The sequence below is a fragment of the Bubalus kerabau genome, chromosome 10, assembly GCF_029407905.1.
Source record: "Bubalus kerabau isolate K-KA32 ecotype Philippines breed swamp buffalo chromosome 10, PCC_UOA_SB_1v2, whole genome shotgun sequence".
NCBI classification, from domain to species: Eukaryota; Metazoa; Chordata; class Mammalia; order Artiodactyla; family Bovidae; genus Bubalus; species Bubalus kerabau.
Window position 1 is genome coordinate 19,279,931 of NC_073633.1, and position 25,104 is coordinate 19,305,034.

General features: G+C 36.1%; 1 protein-coding gene across 3 annotated transcripts in view; it reads left to right on the forward strand.

The window, feature by feature from the left end:
• Window positions 1–25,104, forward strand: part of PIAS1 (protein inhibitor of activated STAT 1) — a 128,169-nt gene that overhangs the window by 64,894 nt on the left and 38,171 nt on the right. For all 3 annotated transcript variants that reach the window (XM_055536818.1, XM_055536817.1, XM_055536816.1), the window contains exons 3-6: window positions 15,138–15,222; window positions 15,482–15,529; window positions 18,932–19,022; window positions 19,682–19,816. In XM_055536818.1, the coding sequence (XP_055392793.1) occupies window positions 15,138–15,222; window positions 15,482–15,529; window positions 18,932–19,022; window positions 19,682–19,816 (359 nt within the window). The remainder of the gene's footprint in view (window positions 1–15,137; window positions 15,223–15,481; window positions 15,530–18,931; window positions 19,023–19,681; window positions 19,817–25,104) is intronic.

A 25,104-nucleotide genomic window follows, 5' to 3' on the forward strand; every position in this document is an offset into this window, starting at 1 on the left:
TTAGTCAAATTTTGTTGTAAAATACTTGCCACCCTAAAATTCTTAAAATCTTGCAATAAAACATAGCTGTATGTTTAATGCGTATGTATGATATTATATTGGTTTCTATGTAAGATAAAACAAATTATTATAAAACCAATACATACTCAATATGGAAAAAATTTTAAGTTACAAAGTTATTAGTTTTGCTGCCTCTTTTGATCTTTCAGTGCATATATATTTATCTATATATATAAATTCTACTTATGCTGTACATTTCAAGGTTATATCTTGCCTTTTTTACCTTAATATTTTATGACTGTGTTCTTAGATCTTTATATTTTGTTTGCTTAAAGTATTTCCCATATTAAGGATAGTAAGTTTGTTGATATGTTACATGCCTTTTGTTGGGGAACAGATTTTTGCAATCTTACGTTTTAATGGTAGTTAGCAGCCTAATGATGAAATTATGTAGTTTTAGGTATATTTTAAAAAATTACCCAGTTGTCCAGGTTTTTGTTTTTTAAGTAAACCAATATGCTCATTAAAGATTTTATGACTGATGTTTGTAGATAGGTACTTAAGTTTCACTTTCCCCAAGACAGCAAGAAATATTCTATAACAGAAAGATGACTATTTTTAGCTTTTCTTTCTGCTGGTGAGGTGGAATAACGAATATTTTTAGAGCAGTTGAAAGTACAACCACTTAGATTAGCTCAGTGTTTCTATCATCAGAATCTCAATAACTTTGTTTATTTTATGTATCTAGGTTTTACCTTCCATGTGTTTATGTAAATTGCCACATGATTCTTCTTTCTGTTTTTAGTCTAGTTCATCGCTCTATGGAACAATGTTTTAAAAAATGAAGTTTCTAAAACCTTAACCTTTTCTCTGCACATTTTATATATTGAATGATAATTATATTCTGGTTATTATGAGCAATGCTTTTCTTTCTTACGATTGAAACAGAAGTTAATACTTATGGGGAGATTATTGAAAATCTTTTCCTTTGAGTACAGTATGCCCTTAATATTCTCAAGAGATATCCTCCACGACCTTTGTAGGTAACTTCACTAGAACATTTCATCCTTTCTCTAAATCGGTGTATAGAAAAGGTGGAAATCTGAATGACTCTTTACTGTCTACAAGAGCTACTGACAAGTATATACAACAATTTAGGCCACATTGAGAGGCTGAGTTATTACCCAGGACGCTCATCCTACATCCTGAAAACACTCACATTAAACACTCTTAGCAAAATTTCAAGTTATAAAACTTTGGAGGTCTTCAAGATTGCTTATAATAATTCAAAACAATGATAATTAGTTCAGAAATCTGAGATATTAATTTCTTATTGCAGTTATGAAAACAAACATCCATATTTAAGTATTAAAATCAGTAGCCATTCATACCTGAATTTGTTGTAATCACATTCCACTGAAACAGGTCCAGCCAAGATCACCTATGACTTGCTAGTTATTAAGTCTAATTGTCGAAAAGCATTGCTCATAATTGTCGATTCTTATCCTGACTTCTGAGCATTTAACATTATCACTTTGAAATTCTGTCTTCCTTTGATATCAAGGACAACATTTCTTTCTGTTTTTCTTTCTGAATTTCTGGGCATTTAATCCTTGACTTGAGGCTTAAATTTGGTACAGGTTCTCCAAGGCTCTGTTGTTCATACCCCCTCACCATCTGCCCTTTTTTTGCATGTGGATGTGTGTGTGCACCATTTTGCTTTACTTACTATTTTTTTAAACAACTTTATCCAAGTATCCCTGACATGCCATAAACTACACATACTTGAAAGGTACAATATAATACATTTTGCCTATGTGAAATTACCACCATAATAAAAATAATGAACATATCTATCACTCCCCAAAGTTTCCTCATCCCATTAGTAATGCCTCCCTGCTGCCCCTTCCATTCCCACCCAGCTCCTAGATTAGATGTTTTTTGTCACTATAGATCAGTTTGCATTTTCTAAATTTATAAATGATATCATTTATAAATGGTATCATGAAATATATAATCTTTTTTTTTTTTGAAGTGGGTAGTGAGGTCTGATGTTTTTCTTATTCAAGATTATATTCTAAGGTTTATCTATGTTGTATTTATAGTTTATTGCTTTTTATTGCTGAATGGTATTTCAGTGTGTGGATATAACACTGTTCATTCACCCATTGATAGATACTTGAGTTGTTTCCAATTTTTGGCTAATGAGAACAAAGCTGCTATAAAAATCTGGGCTCAGAATTTGGGCTCAAATGATTATATGCTTATATTTTTCTTGGATAAATTACTTAGGAATGGAACGAGTGGGTCAGTGGATACAGGTTTAACTTAGTAAGCAACTGCTCAACTTTTTTTAAGTATTAGGTCATTTTACATTCTCACCTACAGCATATGAACTTTGCAGTTGCTCTCCATCCTTGTCAACACTTGATGTTATCATTTTAAAGATTGTTAGACATTCTAACAGGTGTGTGTCTCTCTGTGGTTTTAATTTGCATTTCCCACAGACTAAGGATGTTGAACATCTTTTAATGTACTTTTTTGTCATCATTATATTTATCTTCTTGGTGAAGCGTCTGTTTAGATCTTTTGCACATTGTAAATTTTGTTATGTTGTTTGCTTTTTTGTTGGCGACTTTATGTGGAGTTCTTTATATATTCTGGCTGCAAGTCTTAGTGGATATGTGAGTTTTAAATATTTTCTCCCAGTCTGTGGCTTCTCTTTTCATTTGTTTTCAACAGTGTCTTTCTAAGAGCATAAGTTCTTAATTTTTATGAAGTTCAGTTCATCAATTAAAAAAAGCATTGTGCTTTGGGATTGTATCTCTAAAGAAATCTGTACTCTCAACTTACCCCTGGACTGGGAGTTTGGGATTAGCAGCTGCAAACTATTATACATAGAATGGCTTAAAAAAAAGGTCTTACTGAATAACACAGGGAATAAAGTGTCCTGTGATAAACCGTAAGGGAAAAGAATATGAAAAAAATGTACATATATGTATAACTAAATCATTTCGCTGTACAGCCAAAATTAAAACAACATGTAAATCAACTACAATAAAATACATTTTTAAAAATAGAAGTCTTTACCTAATCCAAGATCACAAAGAATTTTCTTTTATGTGTTCTTCTAGATATTTTGTAGTTTTAGGTTTTTCATTTAGGTCTAGGACCTATTAATCTTTTTATTGTAATAATATACGGCCTTCCCAGGTGGTACAGAGGTAAAGAAATCCACCTGCCAATTCAGGAGACACAAGAGACACAGGTTGGATCCCTGGGTCAGGATGATCCCCTGGAATAGGAAATAGCAACCCATTCCAATATTCTTGCCTGGAAAATTCCATGGACGTAGGAGGCTGGTGGACTGCAGTACATGGGGTCGCCAAGATTCGGACACAACTGAGCACACACAATATATATAATGTAAATTAAATTTGTCGTTTTATCCCTTTTAAAGTATATAATTCAGTGTGTTTCATTATATTTATGATGTTGTTCAATGATTATAACTACATTTCCAAATTTATATCACCCTAAGCAGTAATTTTGTAGCCATTGAGCAGTAATTTCCCATTCCTCCTTCCCTACAGCCACTAGGAACCCCTAATCTACTTTGGATCTCTATGAATTTGCCTAATCCAGATACATAAGTGGAATCATATAATATTTACCCTTTTCTGTCTGCCTTATTTCAACTTATATTTTCAAGGTTTGTCCATGTTGTAGCATGTGTCAGAAGTTTATCCTTTTAATGGCTGAATAATATATTCTGTGGTATAGATAAACCACATTTTGTTTATCCATTCATCTGTTGATGGACACCGTTTTTACCTTATGGCTATTGTGAATAAAGCTGTCGTGGACACTGGCATTTGGGTGTCTGAGTCCTTGCTTTCATTTCTTTGCTGTAGTATATACCTAAAAGTGGAGTTACTGAGTCTTAATGATAATTCTGTGTTTTACTCTTGGGGGAGCTGCCAAATTGTTTTCCACAGCATCTGCATCAGTGTATGAGGGGTTCCAGTTTTTCTGTATCCTCACCAACTCTTGTTGTTTTCTGTTTTGTTTTTAATGATAGCCATCCTAGTCAGTTTGAAGTGGTTCTGGTTTTGTGTACAGTAAGTCCCCTACATATGAACCTTCAAGTTGTGAACTTTCAAAGATGTGAATGTACGTTTGCATGTCCAATCACGTAAGTTAGTTCATGTGTCTGGCATACATTGTCAAGTGCATGCTTCCTCTACAAATTGTTGTGTTTTTATGTACTTTACTGTATAGAATACAGTAGTACGTATCTTTATATCAAGCCCAGGATGTCCAGAAGCAAGTGTAAAAGCAGTGGTGATGTAGCTGATACTGCTTGGAAGTACCAAGTGATAACAAGGGAAACAAAAATGAAAATAATTGAGAGTGCAATGAGGTGAAAAGATGGTAGATGTCGCTTGTTCCTATAACATGAATCATTCAAGCATAGGGCCAATTCTAAAGAACATGGAGAAGATCATGGAACATGTGAAGTCTGCTGTGCTGGTGATGTTGACAATAATATCGAAGAAGCGTGGAAAAGCAATGGAGGAGATAGAGAAACTTCTCAGTGTGTGAATGCAAGATAGCAGCCTTAGCACTGAGTTCCAGCTCAGCTTAATGCTGACTTAATGAAAGCTCAAAGTCTTTATGAAGACTTGAAGTAAAAACATGGTGAGAAATCAGAGGGTGCATCTCTTAATGCCATCCATGGCTGGGAAAGACAGGGAACCCTGGTGTGCTGCAATCCATGGGGTTGCAAAGATTCAGACACGACTTACCAACTGAACAACATGGCTGATTTCACCAGTTCAAGGCTAGAGCCAGCCTTCACGATGTAAAAGTAAGTGGCAAGGCAGCCATTGCAGATACTGTAGCTGCCTGGGAATTTCCTGAAATTCTAAAAGCTATTATTGATGAAGGCGAGTATTTACCTGAGCAGGTCTTTTTATGTGGATGAGACAGGAGTATACTGGAAGAGGATCCAGACCAAAGTTACATCAGTAAGTAGGAAAAGTTGATGCCATGCTATACAGCAGCAATGCTAAGTCGCTTCAGTTGTGTCTGACTCTGTGCGACCCCATAGACGGCAGCCCACCAGGCTCCCCAGTCCCTGGGATTCTCCAGGCAAGAACACTGGAGTGGGTTGCCATTAGGCTAATTCTTGTTTGGTGGCAGTGGTTCCAGCTATGTGAAGCTGAAGCCTTTCTTAGTTTATTGTTCAGAGAACCCAGGAACCCTTAAAAACATAGCCAAGGACTCTCTTCCTGTTGTATGAAAGAGTAATCCCAAAGCCTGGGTGCACAGGCCATTTTCCAGGACTGATTTTTCCACCACTTTATCCTGGAGGTAGAGAAATATTGCCTGCAGAAGGATGTCCCATTCAAAATTCTTTTGCTGTTCAACAGTGCTCCAGGCCCTGTTCATGGGCGACTTTCATGCCAACGTCAAAGTAGTGCATCTGCCACCAGATACCACGTCTTTCAGCATGGACCAGGGACTTAGAGCGACTGTTGTGTCACTTTTCGTCAGGCAGTAAAGGCGAGTGATGAATCAGGAACAGTCTCGCAACAATTTTGGAAGGACTGTAACATCTACAAGGCCTTAAATACCATTGACTTTGCTCGGCCTGAGGTTTCAGCTGTCATCATGAATGGAGTTTGGAAGAACCTTTTCCCACAGTTTGTTCATGATTTTCATGGATTTGAGAAGGTGGACGCAGAGTTCAAAGAGGTTGTCAGCAACTTAGTGACCCTCAGGGATAAGCTGGAGCTAGCTGCATTCCTTTTGTGTGGTCTGTGAAGTTTCTCTGCCATTTCTCTTCAGTCAGCCTGTGATCTGACAGAGATTTCTACAAATAGCCAATAACCCTCTCACCCTGCCCCCTCCTAAGGTGTGTAAAGTGTGTACACCTCTTTAAGTCTTGTAACAGATGGCAGGTCACAGTCCCTACAGCAGTAGTAGGGTGGAGGAATAGGGGATGATTGCTAGGTCTCTCACATAGCCCTCTCAACATATTCGACAGACTCTTCATCAAGCATTCCTCCTGGTTGCTGTGAAGTGTCTGATCAGGTTTAAAGTTCTGAAATCATTACTTCTGATCTTTTTAAAACATTTCTCCAGCTTAATGGTTGTTTTGGAGGAGGGAGTAACTCCTGGAGCTTCCTGCTCTACCATTTTCTCTGTTGTTACTTATGATCTACTTTGTGTTAATTTTTACATATGGTGTACTGTAAGATTCAAAGCACTTTTCCCCCCACTGCATATGGTTATCCAGTTGTTCTGGCACCATTCATTGAAAAGACTATTCTTTTTCAACTAAGTTGCCTTTGTGCCTTTGTCAAAAATCAGTTGTTCACATATATGTGGGTATATTTCAAGATTCTCTACTCTGCTCCATAGATCTATTTTTTTTTTATCTTGACACCAGCATCACAGTGTCTTTGTTACTGTATCTTTATGATAAGTTTTGAAATCAAGTGGTGTTAGCCCTCTGCTGCTGCTGCTAAGTCGCTTCAGTCGTGTCCGGCTCTGTGCGACCCCATAGACGGCAGCCCACCAGGCTCCCCCGTCCCTGGGATTCTCCAGGCAAGAACACTGGAGTGGATTGCCATTTTCTTCTCCAGTGCATCAAATGAAAAGAGAAAGTGAGGTCTCCCAGTCACGTCCCACTCTTAGCGAGCCCATGGACAGCAGCCTACCAGGCTCCTCCGTCCATGGGATTTTCCAGGCAAGAGTACTGGAGTGGGCTGCCATTGCCTTCTCTGCTTAGCCCTCTAGTTTTGTTCTTTTTCAGAGTTGTTTTATTTCTTCTAGGTACTTTGCCTATCCATGTGAAGTTTAGAAGCACCTTGTCAAATTTTTTTTGGGGGGTCAATTTCTTTAAAAGAAAAAAAAACAGCAAAAACTAGCATTTTGATTAGATTACATTGAATCTGTAGATCAGTTTGAAACAACTGATACCTTAACAGCATTGAGTCTTCTGATCCATAAACACTGTCTCTTCATTTATTTTGGTCCTTAATTTTTCTGAGCATTATTTAGCATTTTTCACTGCCCAGGTCTAGCGCTTCTTTTGTTGTTGGATTTATCCCTAAATATTTCATTTTGAGGGGATGCTACTATAAATGTGTTTTTAAAATTTCAATTTCTTACTGTTTGCTGCTAATTTACAGAAATAACACAGATTTTTATATTTTATTGTTACCTTACTGAACTCACTTATTCTAATACCTTTCTATGAGATTTTCTACATAGATCATCATATTGTCTGTGGATAGATGATTTTAGTTACTTTCCAATCCTGATGTTTTTTATTTCTTTTTCTTGCTTTATTGCACTGATAAGAATTGCCAGTACATTGTTGAATAGAAATGATAAATGGATATCATTGCCTTGTTTCTAATTCTTTAGTCTTTCATCTTTAAGTATAATGTTGACTATAGATTTTTCATAGAAATAATTTATTGGGTTGAGAAAGTTCACATTTATACCTGGTTTGCTGAGAGCTTTTTTTAAAAATCAAGAATGTTGAATCTTTTGTCAGATGCTTTTTCTAGATCTATTGAAATGATAATATGTTGTTTCTTCCTTAGTTTGTTAACCTAGTGACTTGAATGTTGAACCAACCCTGCATTCTTGGGATACGTCTCTGTTGGTTATGATACATTACCCTTTTTAAAATATAGTCATATAGTATAGTCATTTTTTTATAGTCATATAGTCATTTTTTTAACTTTAATTGGATTTGATTTGCTAAAGTTGCGTCATGTTTGTATTTATGTTCATGAGAAGTAACAATGGTAGTTTTCTTTCAATGTATTTGTCTTGTTTTGGTCCTGTAGTACTACTCTCTTCATTGAATGAGTTGAGAAATATTCTCTTTTTAATTTAGGGGCAAGAGTTTTAAAGTTGTCAGTTCAAGTCTGAAAGGTGTTCATGATATTCTTTTATATGCTTTTATTATTATAGACTCTGTAGTGATGTCACTTCGTGTTTCTTATTCTTATTTGTGTGTTTTCTTCTTTTCCTTAGTAGTATTGCTAGAGGTTTATCAATTTTATTGATCTTCAAAAGAAACTAGCTTCTGGTGTTGGTTTTTCTTTTTTTCTTACAGAATGTTCTGTTATATGAATGCTTAGTCATTCTCCTATTGATTGATAGTTTGTGTAAGAATAATCTTAACGGAAACTCTGTGACTAATTTTTATGATAAAAATGCATTCGTGTGTGCTCAGTCGTGTCTGACTCTTTGTGACCCCATGGACTGTAGCCCGCCAGATTTCTCTGTCCTTAGGATTTTCTCAGTGGTAATACTGGAGTGGGTTGCTATTCCTCCTCCAGGGGATCTTATTGACCCAGGGACTGAACCTGTATCTCCTGCATTGGCAGGCAGATTCTTTACCACTGAGCCACCTGGGAATCCCATGATAAAAATGGTAAAACCTTAAGGATATGAATAAATGGACACAGGTACAGTACTCCAGCATAGAAAGATTAAAGATATAAAGATATCAGGTCTTAAAATAAGTCATGGGTATAATTTTACTCAAAATACCATTGAACTTTGAGAATCATGACAAAAGGATTCAGAAGTTCATCTTGATAAAACATTTGAGTTGATGTTAAAGTTCTGAAAAAAGAATAAATGGAGAGAAACCGAATAGAAGACATCAAAATATAGTGAAACTATAACAGTTAAAAAAATAGGGTGCCAGCACCAGGATAAAGAAGACCAATGAGAAAATAGCCTGGAAATGGAACATGTTGGATATAAGGATTTAATATGTGATAAAGGAAGCACACATATCCATAAGGAAGAAAGATTATTTAATAAATAGTGTTAGTATAACTAAGCAATTTGGAGAAATAAAAATTTATATTTAAAAAATATCACATATTAAAATATGTTCCAGATGGATTGATAATTACATGGAAACAACAAGCCAAAGAAATGAATTGTGTACTGAATGAACCTAAGGAGGGAAACAATGCAAATTAACAAAGGAAGTGATTGACAGATAAGACTACATAAAACTTAACTTTGAATTATCCAATAATATTGCCAAAATGAAAAAATGTAACAGACCAGGGGAAATATTTTCAGCAAATTTCCAAGGTTAATTTTTTTTTTTAATATATGAAACTATGCAAATGTAAAAATGGGCATAGGACAAGATTGGGCAATTAACTAAATAGGAAGTTGAAAACAGGAAAAAAAATTTCGATACAATTTAAACTACTAAGGAGTTACACAGACCTACCCATTAAATTAACAGCAACTCCCAGGCAGGCCAGAGTAAAATGCAATAAGTAGATGCACAAATTGGTAATATATATATATATATAGTGTTACAAGTGTTTGAAAACCACGTTTGTGATAAAATTCATTTTAAAAGATCTCAATACTTTTTGATCCAGAAAACCCACATCTGGGAATTGATCCAAAGAAAATAATTACTACACCCCCCTTTCCAAAAAGCAAACATATAAATCCTGTATACAGAGTTGTTTTCAAATAATGAAAACTTAGAAAACCTAAATGGCTAATCAAAGGAGTAATTACAATTTTCATATATCCCATAGATAGAATACAATGCAATAATTAAATATGGTAATAGAGATTATAATTGAAAATGTGATAAGAGTAATTTTTCTAAAGCAAGCTTTCAAATTATATGTATAATTTAATTGGTAAGAAATATGTAGAAATGACAAGCAGTTATGATGAGGGTATAGTGGGACACTCTTTTCCTGTTTTCTGTGATCAAATATAATGCTGCTGCTGCTGCTAAGTCTCTTCAGTCGTGTCTGACTCTGTGCGACCCCATAGACGGCAGCCCACCAGGCTCCCCCGTCCCTGGGATTCTCCAGGCAAGCAAATATAATGCTGCTGCTGCTGCTAAGTCGCTTCAGTCGTGTCCGACTCTGTGCGACCCCATAAATGGCAGCCCACCAGGCTCCCCCGTCCCCGGGATTCCCCAGGCAAGCAAATATAATGCTAGTCTGTACTTAATAGAAGTACAACACTTAGATCAGGGAAGCTAATAGTCCTATGTTATGAGAAGAGCATGGGCTTTGGAAATGTGTAGATCTGAGTTCTAATTTGGGTTCTACTTACCTTGTATGAGGCCTTGACAGTTACATAACTACTAAGAACCTCAATTTCTAAATCTGAGGAAATATTTGTTTATGGTTGTTGTGTGGATTAATAATAGTATATTGTAGTTGATAGAAATATTGTTCTTGTCATGTGACATCTGGAATAATGTCAGTCAGCTTAAAAGCAATCATAAATTTCAATGGCAAACAACGAAGAATTATTTTTCACTTACGCTACTTATTATCTGTGAATTGATTGTGGCTCTGCTCTAGTTCTCTCCACTTTAGAATCAAGGTAAACTAGAAGGAAAGATGTTGAAACCCAAGGACAGGTCTTAAAGGTCTGCTCTGAAGCGGTACACTTCCAGTCATATTTCATTGACCAAGGCAGCAGTGACACTGTGTCATAATCCTCCTTTGGGGAATGGGTCAGTACAGAGGGGCAGCAAATATTTGGGAAAAATAATATATGCTATGACAAAGAGTGTGTTCAGTGCTGTCACTTTAAAAGTGTGATAGTCTGGTGTATGTCTGGAGGAGAAAGATCAGAATGGTGAGTAATTCTGAAATCCTGTCTGAAATGCAGTGGAAATAGTCAATGGAGAGAGTGGGGCACATTAATGCTGTCTAAAATATTTGAAGAGTGGCTATAACTGGCTATACTATATGACATCAATGGGTAGGAGTTAGAGCATTATGTTTTGATTCAGTGTAAGGTCATAAGGCACCCCACTCCGGTGCTCTTGCCCGGAGAAGCCCATGGATGGAGGAGCCTGGTGGGCTGCAGTCCATGGGGTCGCTGGGAGTCGGACACGGCTGAACAACTTCACTTTCACTTTTCACTTTCATGCATTGGAGAAGGAAATGGCAACCCACTCCAGTGTTCTTGCCTGGAGAATCCCAGGGACGGGGGAGCCTGGTGGGTTGCCGTCTATGGGGTCGCACAGAGTTGGACACGACTGAAGTGACTTAGCAGCAGCAGCAAGGTCATAAGGAGAAAGGGAGACAGAAAAGGAAATTCATGCTTTTAAAATATCTTACCTCATTTATATTTAAATAATCCTATGAGGGTTTTTGTGTTTGTGTATGTTTAAGTATTGGACAAAACAGTACCTAAGGTCACATGGCAAATAAGTGGTAAAACCTGTTTCAAATCCACGTCTGTGTGATCTCATCTCTCTCCCACTATACTTGCTACTCTGTTGGGCTGCAAGCTTTCTTACAATTACACTGTACATCACTAGTCATCTTCTGTCTGACAAGGTAATGACCACTCTTCCTTCATCTCTAAAATGTTTCAAAGTATATAAATGGAAGAATTGAAAGGAATGTTGAATTCCTGAATTTGAATTTAGATCAGTGGTCTACAAGCTCATTTGATCATTTGTACCCTTTCAGAAAAATAATTTAACATGTGCCATATAAGATTTGACATAAAATTTTAGATATTTTTGTGAATTAGATTTTATGGAAAATCTGAGCATCTCTTAGATGCTTATCCTCAACATTGGAGGTCATTGTTTTGGATGATTTGTAAGGCTTACTTTTCAGTATAAGATTCCATGCTTCTGTTTGGCCTGAATTTTTCTGAAAGGAATAATGATAGCTTAATTAACTTTTAGAAAAAAATTTAAATGGTCTGTTACCTAAGACCAAAACTATAAATTCACTGGCATTCATAACAAAATTAAACCTGAAAATCAAATAGTATGAAATATGGTTTTCCAGGTAACCAGTAATAATCCTGTGAACAGTTTAGTCTACTATTAATATATATAAAAGAGGATATAAAGGGGTTACTATTAAGTAATAAACCTGATTCCTACGTGTGGCTCAAAAAGCAACCTCGTTATTTTAGTTATATCTTTTCTAAGTCTGTGTGTGTGTGTATGTGTCCAAAACTTACTGTACTCATATATTCTAAAAGAATCTGAAATTTTGCCTAGAGAATAATATTATTTTTGATACTTGGAAACTTATTTTAGTACTGTTTTACAACAGAGCCAGAAATCTAAATCAGGCTAAGCCTACTGGACTAAAATTTTGAGAGAGACATACCCTAAGTCAAAAACAAAGAAGTTACTTTCATTGCCTGAAAGAGGAAACTGTTTGCTTTTCTACATTCTGGTCCTTGGTTATCTGCTTTTTGCCAAGTTGATATTTCATGATTAAGATAGCTTTCTGGTTATCTTAACTGTTTCTTGGGGATAGAGTCTTTAAGAAAAAACTTTCCCAACATAGGCAAAACACTCCCTGACATAAATCACAGCAGGATCCTCTATGACTCACCTCCCAGAGTAATGGAAATAAAAGCAAAAATAAACAAATAGGACCTAATTAAACTTAAAAGCGTTTGCACAACAAAGGAAACTATAAGCAAGGTGAAAAGACAGCCTTCAGAATGGGAGAAAATAATAGCAAATGAAGCAACGGATAAAGAGTTAATCTCAAAAATATACAAGTAGCTCATGCAGCTCAATTCCAGAAAAATAAATGACCCAATCAAAAAATGGGCCAAAGAACTAAACAGACATTTCTCCAAAGAAGACATACAGATGGCTAACAAACACATGAAAAGATGCTCAACATCACTCATTATCAGAGAAATGCAAATCAAAACCGCAATGAGGTGCCATCTCACGCCGGTCAGAATGGCTGCGATCCAAAAGTCTACAAGCAATAAATTCTGGAGAGGGTGTGGCGAAAAGGGAACCCTCTTACACTGTTGGTGGGAATGCAAACTAGTATAGCCACCATGGAGAACAGTGTGGAAATTCCTTAAAAAACTGGAAACAGAACTGCCATACAACCCAGCAATGCTACTGCTGGGCATACACACTGAGGAAACCAGAATTGAAAGAGACACGTGTTCTCTTTCAATGTTCATCGCAGCACTGTTTACAATAGCCAGGACATGGAAGCAACCTAGATGTCCATCGATGGATGAATGGATAAGAAAGCTGTGGTACATATACGCAATGGAATATTAATCAGCTACTAAAAAGAATACATTTGAATCAGTTCTAATGAGGTAGATGAAACTGGAGCCTATTATACAGAGTGAAGTAAGTCAGAAAAACACCAATACCGTATACTAACGCATATATGTGGAATTTAGGAAGATGGTGATGATGACCCTATACACGCAACACCAAAAGAGACACAAATGTAAAGAACAAACTTGGGACTCTGTGGGAGAAGGTGAGGGGGGGAATGATTTGAGAGAATAGCATTGAAACATGTATATTACCAAGTGTGAAATAGATCGCCAGTCCAGATTCAATGCATGAGACAGGGCACTCAGGGTGGGTGCACTGGGATGACCCAGAGGGATGGGATGGGGAGGGAGGTGGGATAGGGGTTCAGGATGGAGGACAAATGTACACCCATGGCTGATTCATGTCAATGTATGGCAAAAACCACTACAATATTTTAAAGTAATTAGCCTCTGATGAAAATAATTAAATTAATTTTTAAGAAAAAGCTTTCACAGATCACAGAAAGCAGAAATACAAATGTAGGCTTGAAGAGATACTCCTGTCAGTTCAGTTTAGGTCAGTTCAGTTCAGTTCAATTCAGTCACTTAGTCATGTCTGACTCTTTGCGACCCCATGAATTGCAGCACACCAGGCCTCCCTGTCCGTCACCAACTCCCGGAGTTCACTCAAACTCACGTCCATCGAGTCAGTGATGCCATCCAGCCATCTCATCCTTTGTCGTTGCCTTCTCCTCCTGCCCCCAATCCCTCCCAGCATCAGAGTCTTTTCCAGTGAGTCAACTCTTCACATGAGGTGGCCAAAGTACTGGAGTTTCAGCTTTAGCATCATTCCTTCCAAAGAACACCCAGGACCGATATCCATTAGAATGGACTGGTTGGATCTCCTTGCAGTCCAAGGGACTCGCAAGAGTCTTCTCCAACACCACAGTTCAAAAGCATCAATTCTTCGGCGCTCAGCTTTCTTCACAGTCCAACTCTCACATCCATACATGACCACTGGAAAAACCATAGCCTTGACTAGATGGACCTTTTTGGCAAAGTAACGTCTCTGCTTTTGAATATGCTATCTAGGTTGGTCATTGACTTGAAATTGTAGATCCAACAGTACTCTTTTGGATTCCTTTCTCATTCATTTGTACAGCTTTTTTGGACATTTGTGTTTGGTGGTAGTTTTGGAGGAAGTGTTGCTTGCAGGTAAGAAATGGCCAACTTCAGCTACTTTTTCTGCACCAGTTTAAGTGGCCCACAGGCTGAGAGTTCTTTGGTATTAAAAGTGATCCATTTGTTCTAGAAAATTATCCTGGAAAAGGATGGTTTAAACAATTTAATTTGCTATTCCTTCATTTTCAGTCTTTACTTCATTCAACGATCATTTAGTGCTTCTTTGTGCAGAAATATAGCAAACAAGAAAAATATTTACCACTGATATCAAAATATATTCTTTTCTTTCCCCACCTCTCCTTCCTTCCTCTTCTCTCTATTCCCTTCTTTCCCTTCTTCGTGTAACTCCTTTCCTTTTTTGAGATAGTAACCACAGGCGAATATTGAGCTCTGTTCATCTAAGGATAGGACAAATTATATATGGTATTTATTTTATAAAAATTTCGTGGTATAGTTGGGTGGGGGGTGATAAAATTCTTAATTTGCCTTCAAGTCCAACTGTCATCTTACCTGTGCAGATCTCAAGGTGTATGTATATGTTTGTTACTTAGCTCAAAAATATGTTTGTTACTTAGCTCATTTATATCTTTAAATGGCTTTGTATTATTTTAAATAAAATTAATATCAGCATGTTTTTATACGTGTCCTTTTTAGATGCAGACGTCTATGATTAGACATGTAGCACATGTCTTATTTTTCAAATGCCATAATTGACTTGTTATCTAAACGCTAGCATTCATCCTAGTTAATTAAAGGCATGTGAATGGTTGAAGTTTTTTGTTTTGTTTGCTGTTGTGTACTATATTGAGAATTTGAAGGTAATTAAAAAATATAATTCTCTTCTTCTTTAGCATCAGACAACAGTCAGCGCTTTCGAGAAACCTGTTTTGCGTTTGCTTTGACACCACAACAAGTGCAGCAGATCAGTAGTTCCATGTAAGTTGTCTCTGAGTGTAACTTGCAGTGTGACCTTTGCATCCAGTTTTGTCTATAATAAGTGACTTTTTGAAACAGTATATTCAGGGGTGAGTATTATTGTCATGCAAGTATTAGTACTGAAAATATTATTAGAGTGTTACTTACCATAAGAACTGTTAATATTTCTGATATACGTTCTGGAGTTAGCCGTGTCTTTGAATCAGCTTTCCTGTGGATGTCTTTAAAATAATTTTAGTTCTTACGATGTCTTTTCTAGGGATATTTCTGGGACCAAATGTGACTTCACAGTGCAGGTCCAGTTAAGGTAAAGTATTGACTACAGTATATATTCAAAGTTTAAAAATCAATATTTCTTAAAGATTTCTAAAATCTTTCTAATTTTCAATAAGTATTTTCTGTGTCCTATATTTAAACCATTAACTTTTAAATACTCTCTAATTTAGATTCTGTGTGAGACATCTCTTGATAAATTTGAAAAGCTAAATGAAAATTTTCCAACGTGGTACTGTCCCATATTCAGTTTCTTTTCTTAGCCCATTTCTTCTAAGAGTATCTAAGACATCTTTTATGTTAATGTCTCTCTCATTGCTTACATAAACCATCTTATGCTGTTCTTTTTACTCAGTGACTATTGTAGTGTAGACTTAAGTGCCCCACACTGTTCTTGTTGCGATAGAGATAGAAGAGAAAGACAATTGTTTTCCTCCGGAAGCTATTTTCCATATAAAGTAAGAAGGATAAGTCAAACACATAGCCCAGTCTCAAAATCAAATACTAAGTTGTATGTACAGATTATAAACGTACTAAGAGATCAGAAAAGAGATTAAAGAACCAGCTCAGTTCTTCACAGAATAACGTGAAAACGTCTGATCTAGACTTAGAAGTAGTGTGATGAAAACTGAGAAAGCAGAGGAGAGGTAAGGTCTTGGTTTTGGAAGGCACTGACAAAGGTGTTTCTGTGTGAAGGCGCTTTATCCTCTGTCGGGCAGATGATGATAATGACTGACTGAAGGGCTAAAATGCGGCGCCTTCTTAAATAATTACATATTGCTGTGATATTTTTTACTTCCTGCCTCAATTTACATTTTGTTCATACTGCTATGTGACTTTGTCTTTTAAAACAGTGGTTTTCAGACTGTTGCTTGAAGCCACCATTTGGGGTCTTCCCTCTGGCTATCATTCCACCTTCTCCCCCACCCCAGCTCTCCTACCTGACACACACACGTATACACACTCTGAACCAAAGTAGTGCTGCTTTGACCTGTTTTTACATGTTTGACTTCTGGATTAGTTTTCGTTTGAGCAGACTATCCCAAAACTGAATTTGCAAACCATAGTTCTAGAACAGAAGATCCACCTGCTATCCTTAGCATTACCGTGCATGTATTCTTTAAAGCAGCAACAGGCATTGATCTCATTCCATAGGAAGGTTTTCTTTCTTTCTAAGATCAGTTCAGAGATTCTAAGGGAATTGTGATGGTTAAAAATGGCTTGTAAAGTGAAAGTTGCTCAGTTGTGTCCAACTCTTTGCGACCCCATGGACTGTAGCCTGCCAGGCTCCTCTGTCGATAGAATTCTCCAGGCAAGGATACTGGAGTGGGTAGCCATTCCCTTCTCCAGGGGATCTTTCCAATCCAGGGATCAAACCCAGATGTCCTGCATTGCAGGCAGAATCTTTACTGTCTGAGCGACAAGGGAAGCACAAGAATACTGGAGTGGCTTAGCTATTTTAAATTCAAATTATATCCGAAACTTAATGGAAAAAGAACCATTTTGTACTATATTTTGTATATATTTTGTATTATATTTTGTACTATATTTTGTATATATTTTGTATATATTTGGGAATTATTAGGTGGTTCTTTGTGTTTTGCTAAATTGTTTATATTAAATATATTGTATATATTTAATATATACATATTTAATATACACAATTATGTTTAATATATACAATTGTGTTTTGCTAGATTGTTTATATTAAATATATTGTATATATTTGTATATATTTTGTTTATATTTGGGAATTATTAGATGGTTCTTTGTGTTTTGCTAAATTGTTTTCATCCCCACAATGCCCATCCCCCCCAGCAATCCCAGGTTATTAAGTTTGGAGCGTATACCATCTACTATCCTAATTATAAGTCTTTATCTAAAACATGAAAAACAGTTTGGTCAGAATTAAGATCAGTATTTTCTCTATTAGATTCCTAATCTGTTTTCATTTATCTGTTTCCCCTCTCCACCCCCATAAACATCTGTATAGAAACTTTGTGCTATTGTTCCTTTTTTAAAAAACGTTTGGTTTGTAAGAATGATTTAGATGTTCACTTTTTACTTAGTTGAATAGGAGTCAGCTTGTCACATGAATTCTGTTTTTCGGCAGCTTCAGGCAGCCAGGTCCATGTTTCTAATCTCCCACGACACTGGCATAATTGGTTTGAAACTAGAGCATTTTGCTAAGTAAAGAACTGGCCTAAGCCTTTGCGCTCCCAGTGCAGAGGGCCCAGTTGGGTACCTGGTCAGGGAACGAGATCCCACATACCACAACTAAGACCTGGTGCAGCCAAATTAAAAAAAAAAAATAGAATGAAAAGATTGAGAGTGTACAAATTATGTAGCTGTCTTGGTTTTTCCTGAAAGATTGCACATTTAATTAAGAAATAAATGTTTTTGTGAGTTTCTAAATAGTATTCTAAACACATGTGGATATAATACAAATAATAATTATTATTCAGCATCTTCAATTTTCAGAAACTAATGGAATACTTGAACTTGGTGGACAAAACTTGATCCTGGATCTTGACTTCTAGCATTTTTCAGTATATTCTGCTGAGAACCAAAAAAATGTTTTATAGACAAATAAATTTGGGAAATAGCATATGTTATATTGGGCTTCCCAGGTGGCACAGTGGTAAAGAATCTGCCTGCCAATGCAGGAGATGCAGCTTCAACCTCTGGATTGGGAAGATCCCCCGGAGGAGAAAATGGCAGCCTACTCCAGTATTCTTGCCTGGAGAATCCCATGGACAGAGGAGCCTGGCGGGCTACCATCCATAGGGTTACAAAGAGTCAGACGCGACCGAGCACACACACATATATTTTCTTCTTAAAAAGCTACAGTCCTTATTATCTTTGAGATGTTCTGTATAGAGAAAACTTAATTGTTTTCATTGAAGAATGATTGCTTTTACTGAATTTCATTGTTTTCTGCCAAATATCAACATGAATCATCCATAGGCATATACATGTCCCCTCCCTCCTGAGCCCCCTTCCCACCCCTCCCCTCTAGGTTGTTACAGAGCCCTGATTTGAGTTCCCTGAGTCATACAGCAAATTCCCATTGGCTATCTGTTTTACATATGGTAATATAAGGTTCCATGTTACTCTCCAAAATTTCTTAAATGTATTCAACCCCAGAGCACTCCCCCGTCAACCCCCCTGCCCCCGCCCCCGCCAGCATGCTTGAACAAATGACTGGAGGTATTATGAGAACAACTACAGGTTGGTAGTTGTGACTACTGAAACTCTACATTGACAAAATTATTTATTTTGATCCTATTTAAATGCATTTATTCATAATATGAAATGTCTAGTTTTAATAGTTGGTGCTGTTAAGTTTGACCATCTTTTAGATTAGTTATGGAACAAAAATATCAATGAGATCATCTTTTAATAAAGGAAATTAAAGTTGTTCTTTATTGTTTAGGTTTTGTTTATCAGAAACCAGTTGTCCACAAGAAGATCACTTCCCACCCAATCTTTGTGTGAAAGTGAATACAAAACCTTGCAGCCTTCCAGTAAGTCCTAAAAGCTATTTTTCCAGTGCGTTGCCAGCATAGCTAGCAAATAAGCCATCACAGCTGTTGTTAATCATAGTTTTTCATTAAGAAAACATCTTTATTTTGGATGTATATTCATGTGACTGAGTAAAACCCTTGTACCAACTATGTACAATTAACAGCTGTGACATTAGCTATGGAGACATAGTCTAGGACTTGGAGTTGGGTGTGGTAGCTTTTAGTATTTTATTTAATTTTGGGATGAAGAGATTGTTTCATCAAAACCTCAGATGTATTCTCATGTCTGAAACCTTGTGGTAGATGGGAGATTTGAAGACTGCTGTGCATCTAACAAAGGAGTGAGTGCTATTGTTGCTCACCTTTAAAATAGTCCTTATGTGTTTATCCAAGCTGTTTATGAATTCAACCTGATTCTTAAATTTTTTACAGATTTTTAAGTTCTATCACCAGTATTTTTCTCAGGCTTACTATAATGAGACTGTAGGGTATTTTAGAGAAACGTACAGAAAACTCTTATAAAGGTTTGCTTCTCCACTTTTAAATGAAAATACTCATATTTTCTAATATGTAGTTTGTAGGTTTTTTTTTTTTTTTTAGGAATGGAAGTTGAAATGGTTGTGGAAGTAATAAATAGAAATGTTATATTTCATCCTTAGGGTTATCTTCCACCTACTAAAAATGGTGTGGAACCAAAGCGACCCAGCCGACCAATTAATATCACCTCACTTGTCCGATTGTCTACAACTGTACCAAACACCATTGTTGTTTCTTGGACTGCAGAAATTGGAAGAGTGAGTAAATTTTTGTTTCTTCCAGAGTTTTATTTTATAAGGAAGGGTTAATCTCTATGGCTACTTGTGCTTATCTATAAATAAAATGGGTATAAAATGAGTTGCCAAAGGATTTATTTTTGTCTCACAGTGAATTTTCAACATGTTCCCATTTTAAAAATGGGATCTTGCAATATTCAGTGTTTTATAACTTGATAACTTTCACTAAGTATTTTCATAAACATCTTCCTATGTCATTTCATGTTCATCTGCATGATTTTAAACGGCTACATCATATTCCAAACGAGTATCTATAGTGTAGCCTGTTCCCTATTGTTGAACATTATTTGATTCTTTACTTCAAAGAACGTTTTGAAGACCGTCCTGATAGCTCTGACTTTGCACACACATAGTGCTTTCTTTAGAGTGAATTCCCTGAAGTGCAATTCCTGAATCAAAGACCATCAGAATTTAAAGAAATTTTGTGTTCACTGGCAGACTGCCTTACCAAAAGATGTACAGATTTATTCTCTGACTTTCAGTTTTTTTTCATATGCCTGTTGACTGATAACACTGAGTTTTATCTTCTTTGAAATCTCTACTAATTTTTATAGGTGAATAGTGGTATTAGATTGCTTTACTTAGTACTCCTTTTATTATTAGTGAGATTGAACAAATTTATTTGTGATTTTTCACATTTAAAAAATATATAAATATCTGTTTCTCTATTGTTGTTTTTCTTATTTTTATTGTTTACGAGTTCTTGCATTACTGATTTAACCGTCTTTCACATGCTGCAAATGTTTGTTTCTAGTTTATTGCCTTTTCATTTATGTGATTCCTTAATGTGTAGAAGATTTAAATTATTATGGAGCCAAATTTTAACCAGTTTGTTTCTTTTTTTCTTTTAATTTATTCTTTATTGAAGTATACTTAATTACAGTGTTGTGTTAATTACAGCTATACATCAAGGATATGTGACTCAGTTATATATAGATATATATATTTACATTCTTATTCATGCTCTTTTCCATTGCGGCTTATCACAGGTTATTGAATATAGTTCACTGTGCTGTACAGTAGGATCTTATTGTCTGTCCATTCTGTATATACTACTTTGCATCTGTGAATCCCAAACTCCTGCTCCTACCCTCTCCCATCTCCCTCCCCCTTGGCAACCACCGGTTTATTTTCTATGTCCTTGATTCTGTTTGTTTCATAGATAAGTTGGTTTGTGTCATATTTTAGATTCCACATATAAATGATACCATATGGCAATTTTTTCTTTTTGACTTACTTCCCTTAGTATGATAATCTCTAGTTGCATAGTTTTGTTTCTTTATAGTGTTTCCGCTCAGCCTCTGTTGAATTTAGTCTATATGCCCTTCCCAATCTTACGTAAATATTTGTTTATATTTTTTCTTGACTTCTGAGATTTCTTGTTTTATCTTTACATATTTAATCCATTGTAAATTTACATGTGGTGTGAAATAAAAATTTAATTTTTTAAATAGCCAGTTCTAACACCATTAACTAGACAAATGCTAATTCTGAAGTAACCATTGTTATATATTTGATTTTTATTTATAGTGTGTGTGTTTTTTCACTTTTCTGTACTGTTTTTTAGCCTAGCATTCTTTTTCTGGCACACTTTTAGAATATTTTTGATTATTACAATTTTATATGAGTTTGTGTATATTCACGAGTTCATTTGAAATTTATAGAATGTATGCTATATTCCATGTACTATACTGAAAACTGGCGGTAACATAGTGAGAAAAAAAAGTCCTGACTTAGAGCCAGAATCCAGTTTACACACAAAGATGTGAACGGTGTCACAGGAAATATAAAGAAGAGGGGCATGATGATATTAGAGTATATTAGGGCACTTTGAACTAGAGAGAGGTCAGGCAGGGCTTCCCTGAGGTTGTAATGACTGAGCTAAGAGTTGAGAGAAGGGTAGAAGGAATCAGTTTGGTGAAAGGTTCAGAGCAAACGATCTTCAAAGTAGCCCACTGGCAGGTGTGAGCCTCGTTCTTGTTTTTTTCTTTTCAGGCAAGATTTTATTGGGTCTCCTGCTGCAGCAAGGAGGAGCAAGAACAAACAACAGGTTCCCTTGTTTCCTTTCTCCCTGAGGGGAGATAAGTTTGTACCTTACGCAGGGTGAGGGTAGGGGTATGTTCAGGGGTTGGACATGTGCAGTTGGGGCAAATTCTGGACAAATGATACGAAAAGACTAAAAAAAAACCCACTTCCACTTCTGAAGAACCAGGAGCAAAAACAGGGTGTTGCGAGCAGAAACAGGGTGCTGAGCATGCCCCCTGCACTCAACACCTCCAGTGGGGTGGGCAGAACATCTAAGCCACTCTTCTGGCCTGACCCCAGAGCCTAGTTTTTTTAAGAAACTGAAAAGGAGCAAGAATGGCTAGAGTTTGAGATGCCTTTAAGATACTCTGAATAGGTGGGCATATGGGCTCAGAAAAGAGTTTGGGCTAGAAAGAAAAAAAAAAGCATTATCTGCATATTGGTGATTATTGTAGCCATAAAAGCAGGCTGACTTTGTTCAGGGAAAATGTATCAGGTAAGAAGAAGAGAGTATTGAAGACTTATTCTTGAGGAACTATATAACATTTAATACAGGTAGAAGAGAATGAACCTGAAGAGGGCATGGGGAAATAGTACCAGAGATGTGACAGAATCGAGGGTGAATATGAGAAACCAAGGGAAGAATTTCAAAAAAGGAGGAGATGATAAACAGTATTGAACAAATGTTGAGAAATAAGTATTTTTTGAAGTCTAAAAAAATAACTTTTGGATTAAAAATTGAGCATAAGCTGCTCTGGCGGATAGTGGGAGGAGAAGCCAGATTGTACCAGGCGCAAGGGAGGCCATGGAGATCGTGAGTTGTAGAAGTGTGGATTTGGGAATAGTTACAGGTAAGCTGGAGGGAAATGTGAGATGACAGTTGTTTATTTGCTTTAATGGGAGAGTGTTAAACATGTATAAAGGATGATGGCAAGTATTGTCTTGAGAGGAAGAAGTTAAATATACAAGAGGAAGAAAGAATAATCAATAGTAAATTTCACAGTAACTCATTGGAGCTAGGAGAGACAGCTTCTTTATTTAGTGGACTAAAAGAAGTGTGTGTGTGAGTGTGTGTGATTGTTACTGGAGAGATAAGCTCTGATCTGATGAATTCTGGGTATGTCTGTGAAATAGGAAGTGAGAGATGCTGCTGAGAAGGAGAGAAGAAATCAGGGCCTTGAGAAGAGTGAAATGTTGGAAAAGTAATTACAGAGAATAAGACATATTCCCTTGCATTATTCCCCCAAATCTTTCTGGAAGTGGGCTTGCTTAAAATTTGTGTGTTAATTTAGGATTAACTTATTTACAATACTCAGTGTCCTTATTTCAGGAGCTGTATGTTTCTCCATTTGTTTGAATCTTCTTTCATGTTCCTATGTAATTTAATAGATTTCTTCTCATAAACCTTTTATTTTTTTGATTCTTAAATTGTTTATTATTATTACTGCTTCTGTAAATAATTCTTTTTCCATTGTATTTTCTAAACTTTTATTTTGTACTTATTTAAAAGCTAGTTATTGTTGAATATTTACTATTCCTATGTTGGTTCTGATAACTTCTTAGTAGGTTCCTTAGTGTTTCCAGACCGGCAGTCTTGAGTCTGAGAAGTATCATTATATAAATAATGATAATCCTAATGCTCACACCATAATTTCTTCTTGTTCTGTTGTCCTGTCTACAGCCTTCAGGACAATGTTAAATAATGTGAGCACTAGTAGACATACCTGACTTGGTCTTTATATTAATGAGAAGACGTGTCACAGCAATAAGTATTATAATGACTGTTAATTCTTGATAGAACTTAATTGCATTAATAACATAATCCTATGATCCTCTTTTTTACTGGATATTTTTGAGAGAAATATCCAGTAAATTTTGATATTTTATCAAAATCCTTTTAGACATCTATCACGGTTATCTGTTTTCCTTTACCTAATCAGTATGTCACTATTAGGTTTCAGTCCTTTAAAATGGTTTTTGTCTGGTGTACCTTGGGCTGCTTGTTTTTTCCTCCTTTTTAAAGAGGGTATTGCAGATATTTTGGGTTTGCCTGTGTGTGTGTGTGAGTATAAGCCTCCTGGGAAGTGTATAAACACCAGGGTGTTTACAGTGAACCATGAAAAAAGTCTGAAGCTGTGGGAGAGGAGGGAAATATGGTTGCTGATAATATAGCACTAGAGGAGGGGGAGATATTCTTCCATGGGAAGTGTTCCACACCTCAGAAAGAAAACAGTATAGTCTCTTCAGTGTTTTGAAGATCTCCCAGGTAAGATTTTTATGTAGACCCTGATCTAAAAGTTGGAGATCTTTTTTGAGGTAAAACATTGAAAGAAAATTATTTTTTTTAAAGCTGCAGAAGTAACTTTTTAGTTTGGTTTTTGATCACTAGTTTTTACTCAGCTTATGAAGATACTCTAAATAGTACATGTAGGATCTCTTACTGTTTGGGGGATTAATTTCTGTATTATTAGTTTTTGTAATATAGTGGACTATAGGCCACGAGGCTCTTCTATCCATGAAATTCTCCGGCAAGAATACTGGAGTGGGTTGCCATTCCCTTCTCCAGGGGATCTTCCTGACCCAGGGATCGAACCCTGGTCTCCTGCATTACAGGAAGATTCTTACTGTCTGAGCAACTGAGGAAGCCCATAGTGATGGTAACCATCTTACAATATATTTTAACTTTTGCAGTCAACATGTTGTACACTTTAAAACTTACACAATGTTATATATCAATTAAAAAATTATAAAAGAAAAAGCTACTACAGTGCTTGAAGGAAGTAAGTGAACTATATTATAACTTCTTATCCTGCCTCAAAGTAATCACTGCATCTAGCATTTATTAAACTGTCATTGTATAGAAGTCTAGATACTTGTATAAATATTGATACTTAATGTGTGTATCATATCTTAATAATGAAGAAAATGTCCTATGAACTCATTAGACAATTTGAAGACTCTTTGAAAGAGCATTTGACAAAAGCATTAGTGTAGTGCAGTGTATTTCAGCAGTTGGAGTTAGATAGCACTTTGAAGGGGTAGCTGGAATAGTATGATACCATCCACCTAGAAGAGATACTATACCACTATAAAGGTGGTGTTTTGTGTTTTGTTTTGTTTTGTTTTGGAGTGGGGAGTTGCTACTGAATCTTTCATGTGATATAAAATTTAATTCCATATTATCAATATATGTGGTGTTTGTTAACAGCTGACCATCTCTTTGC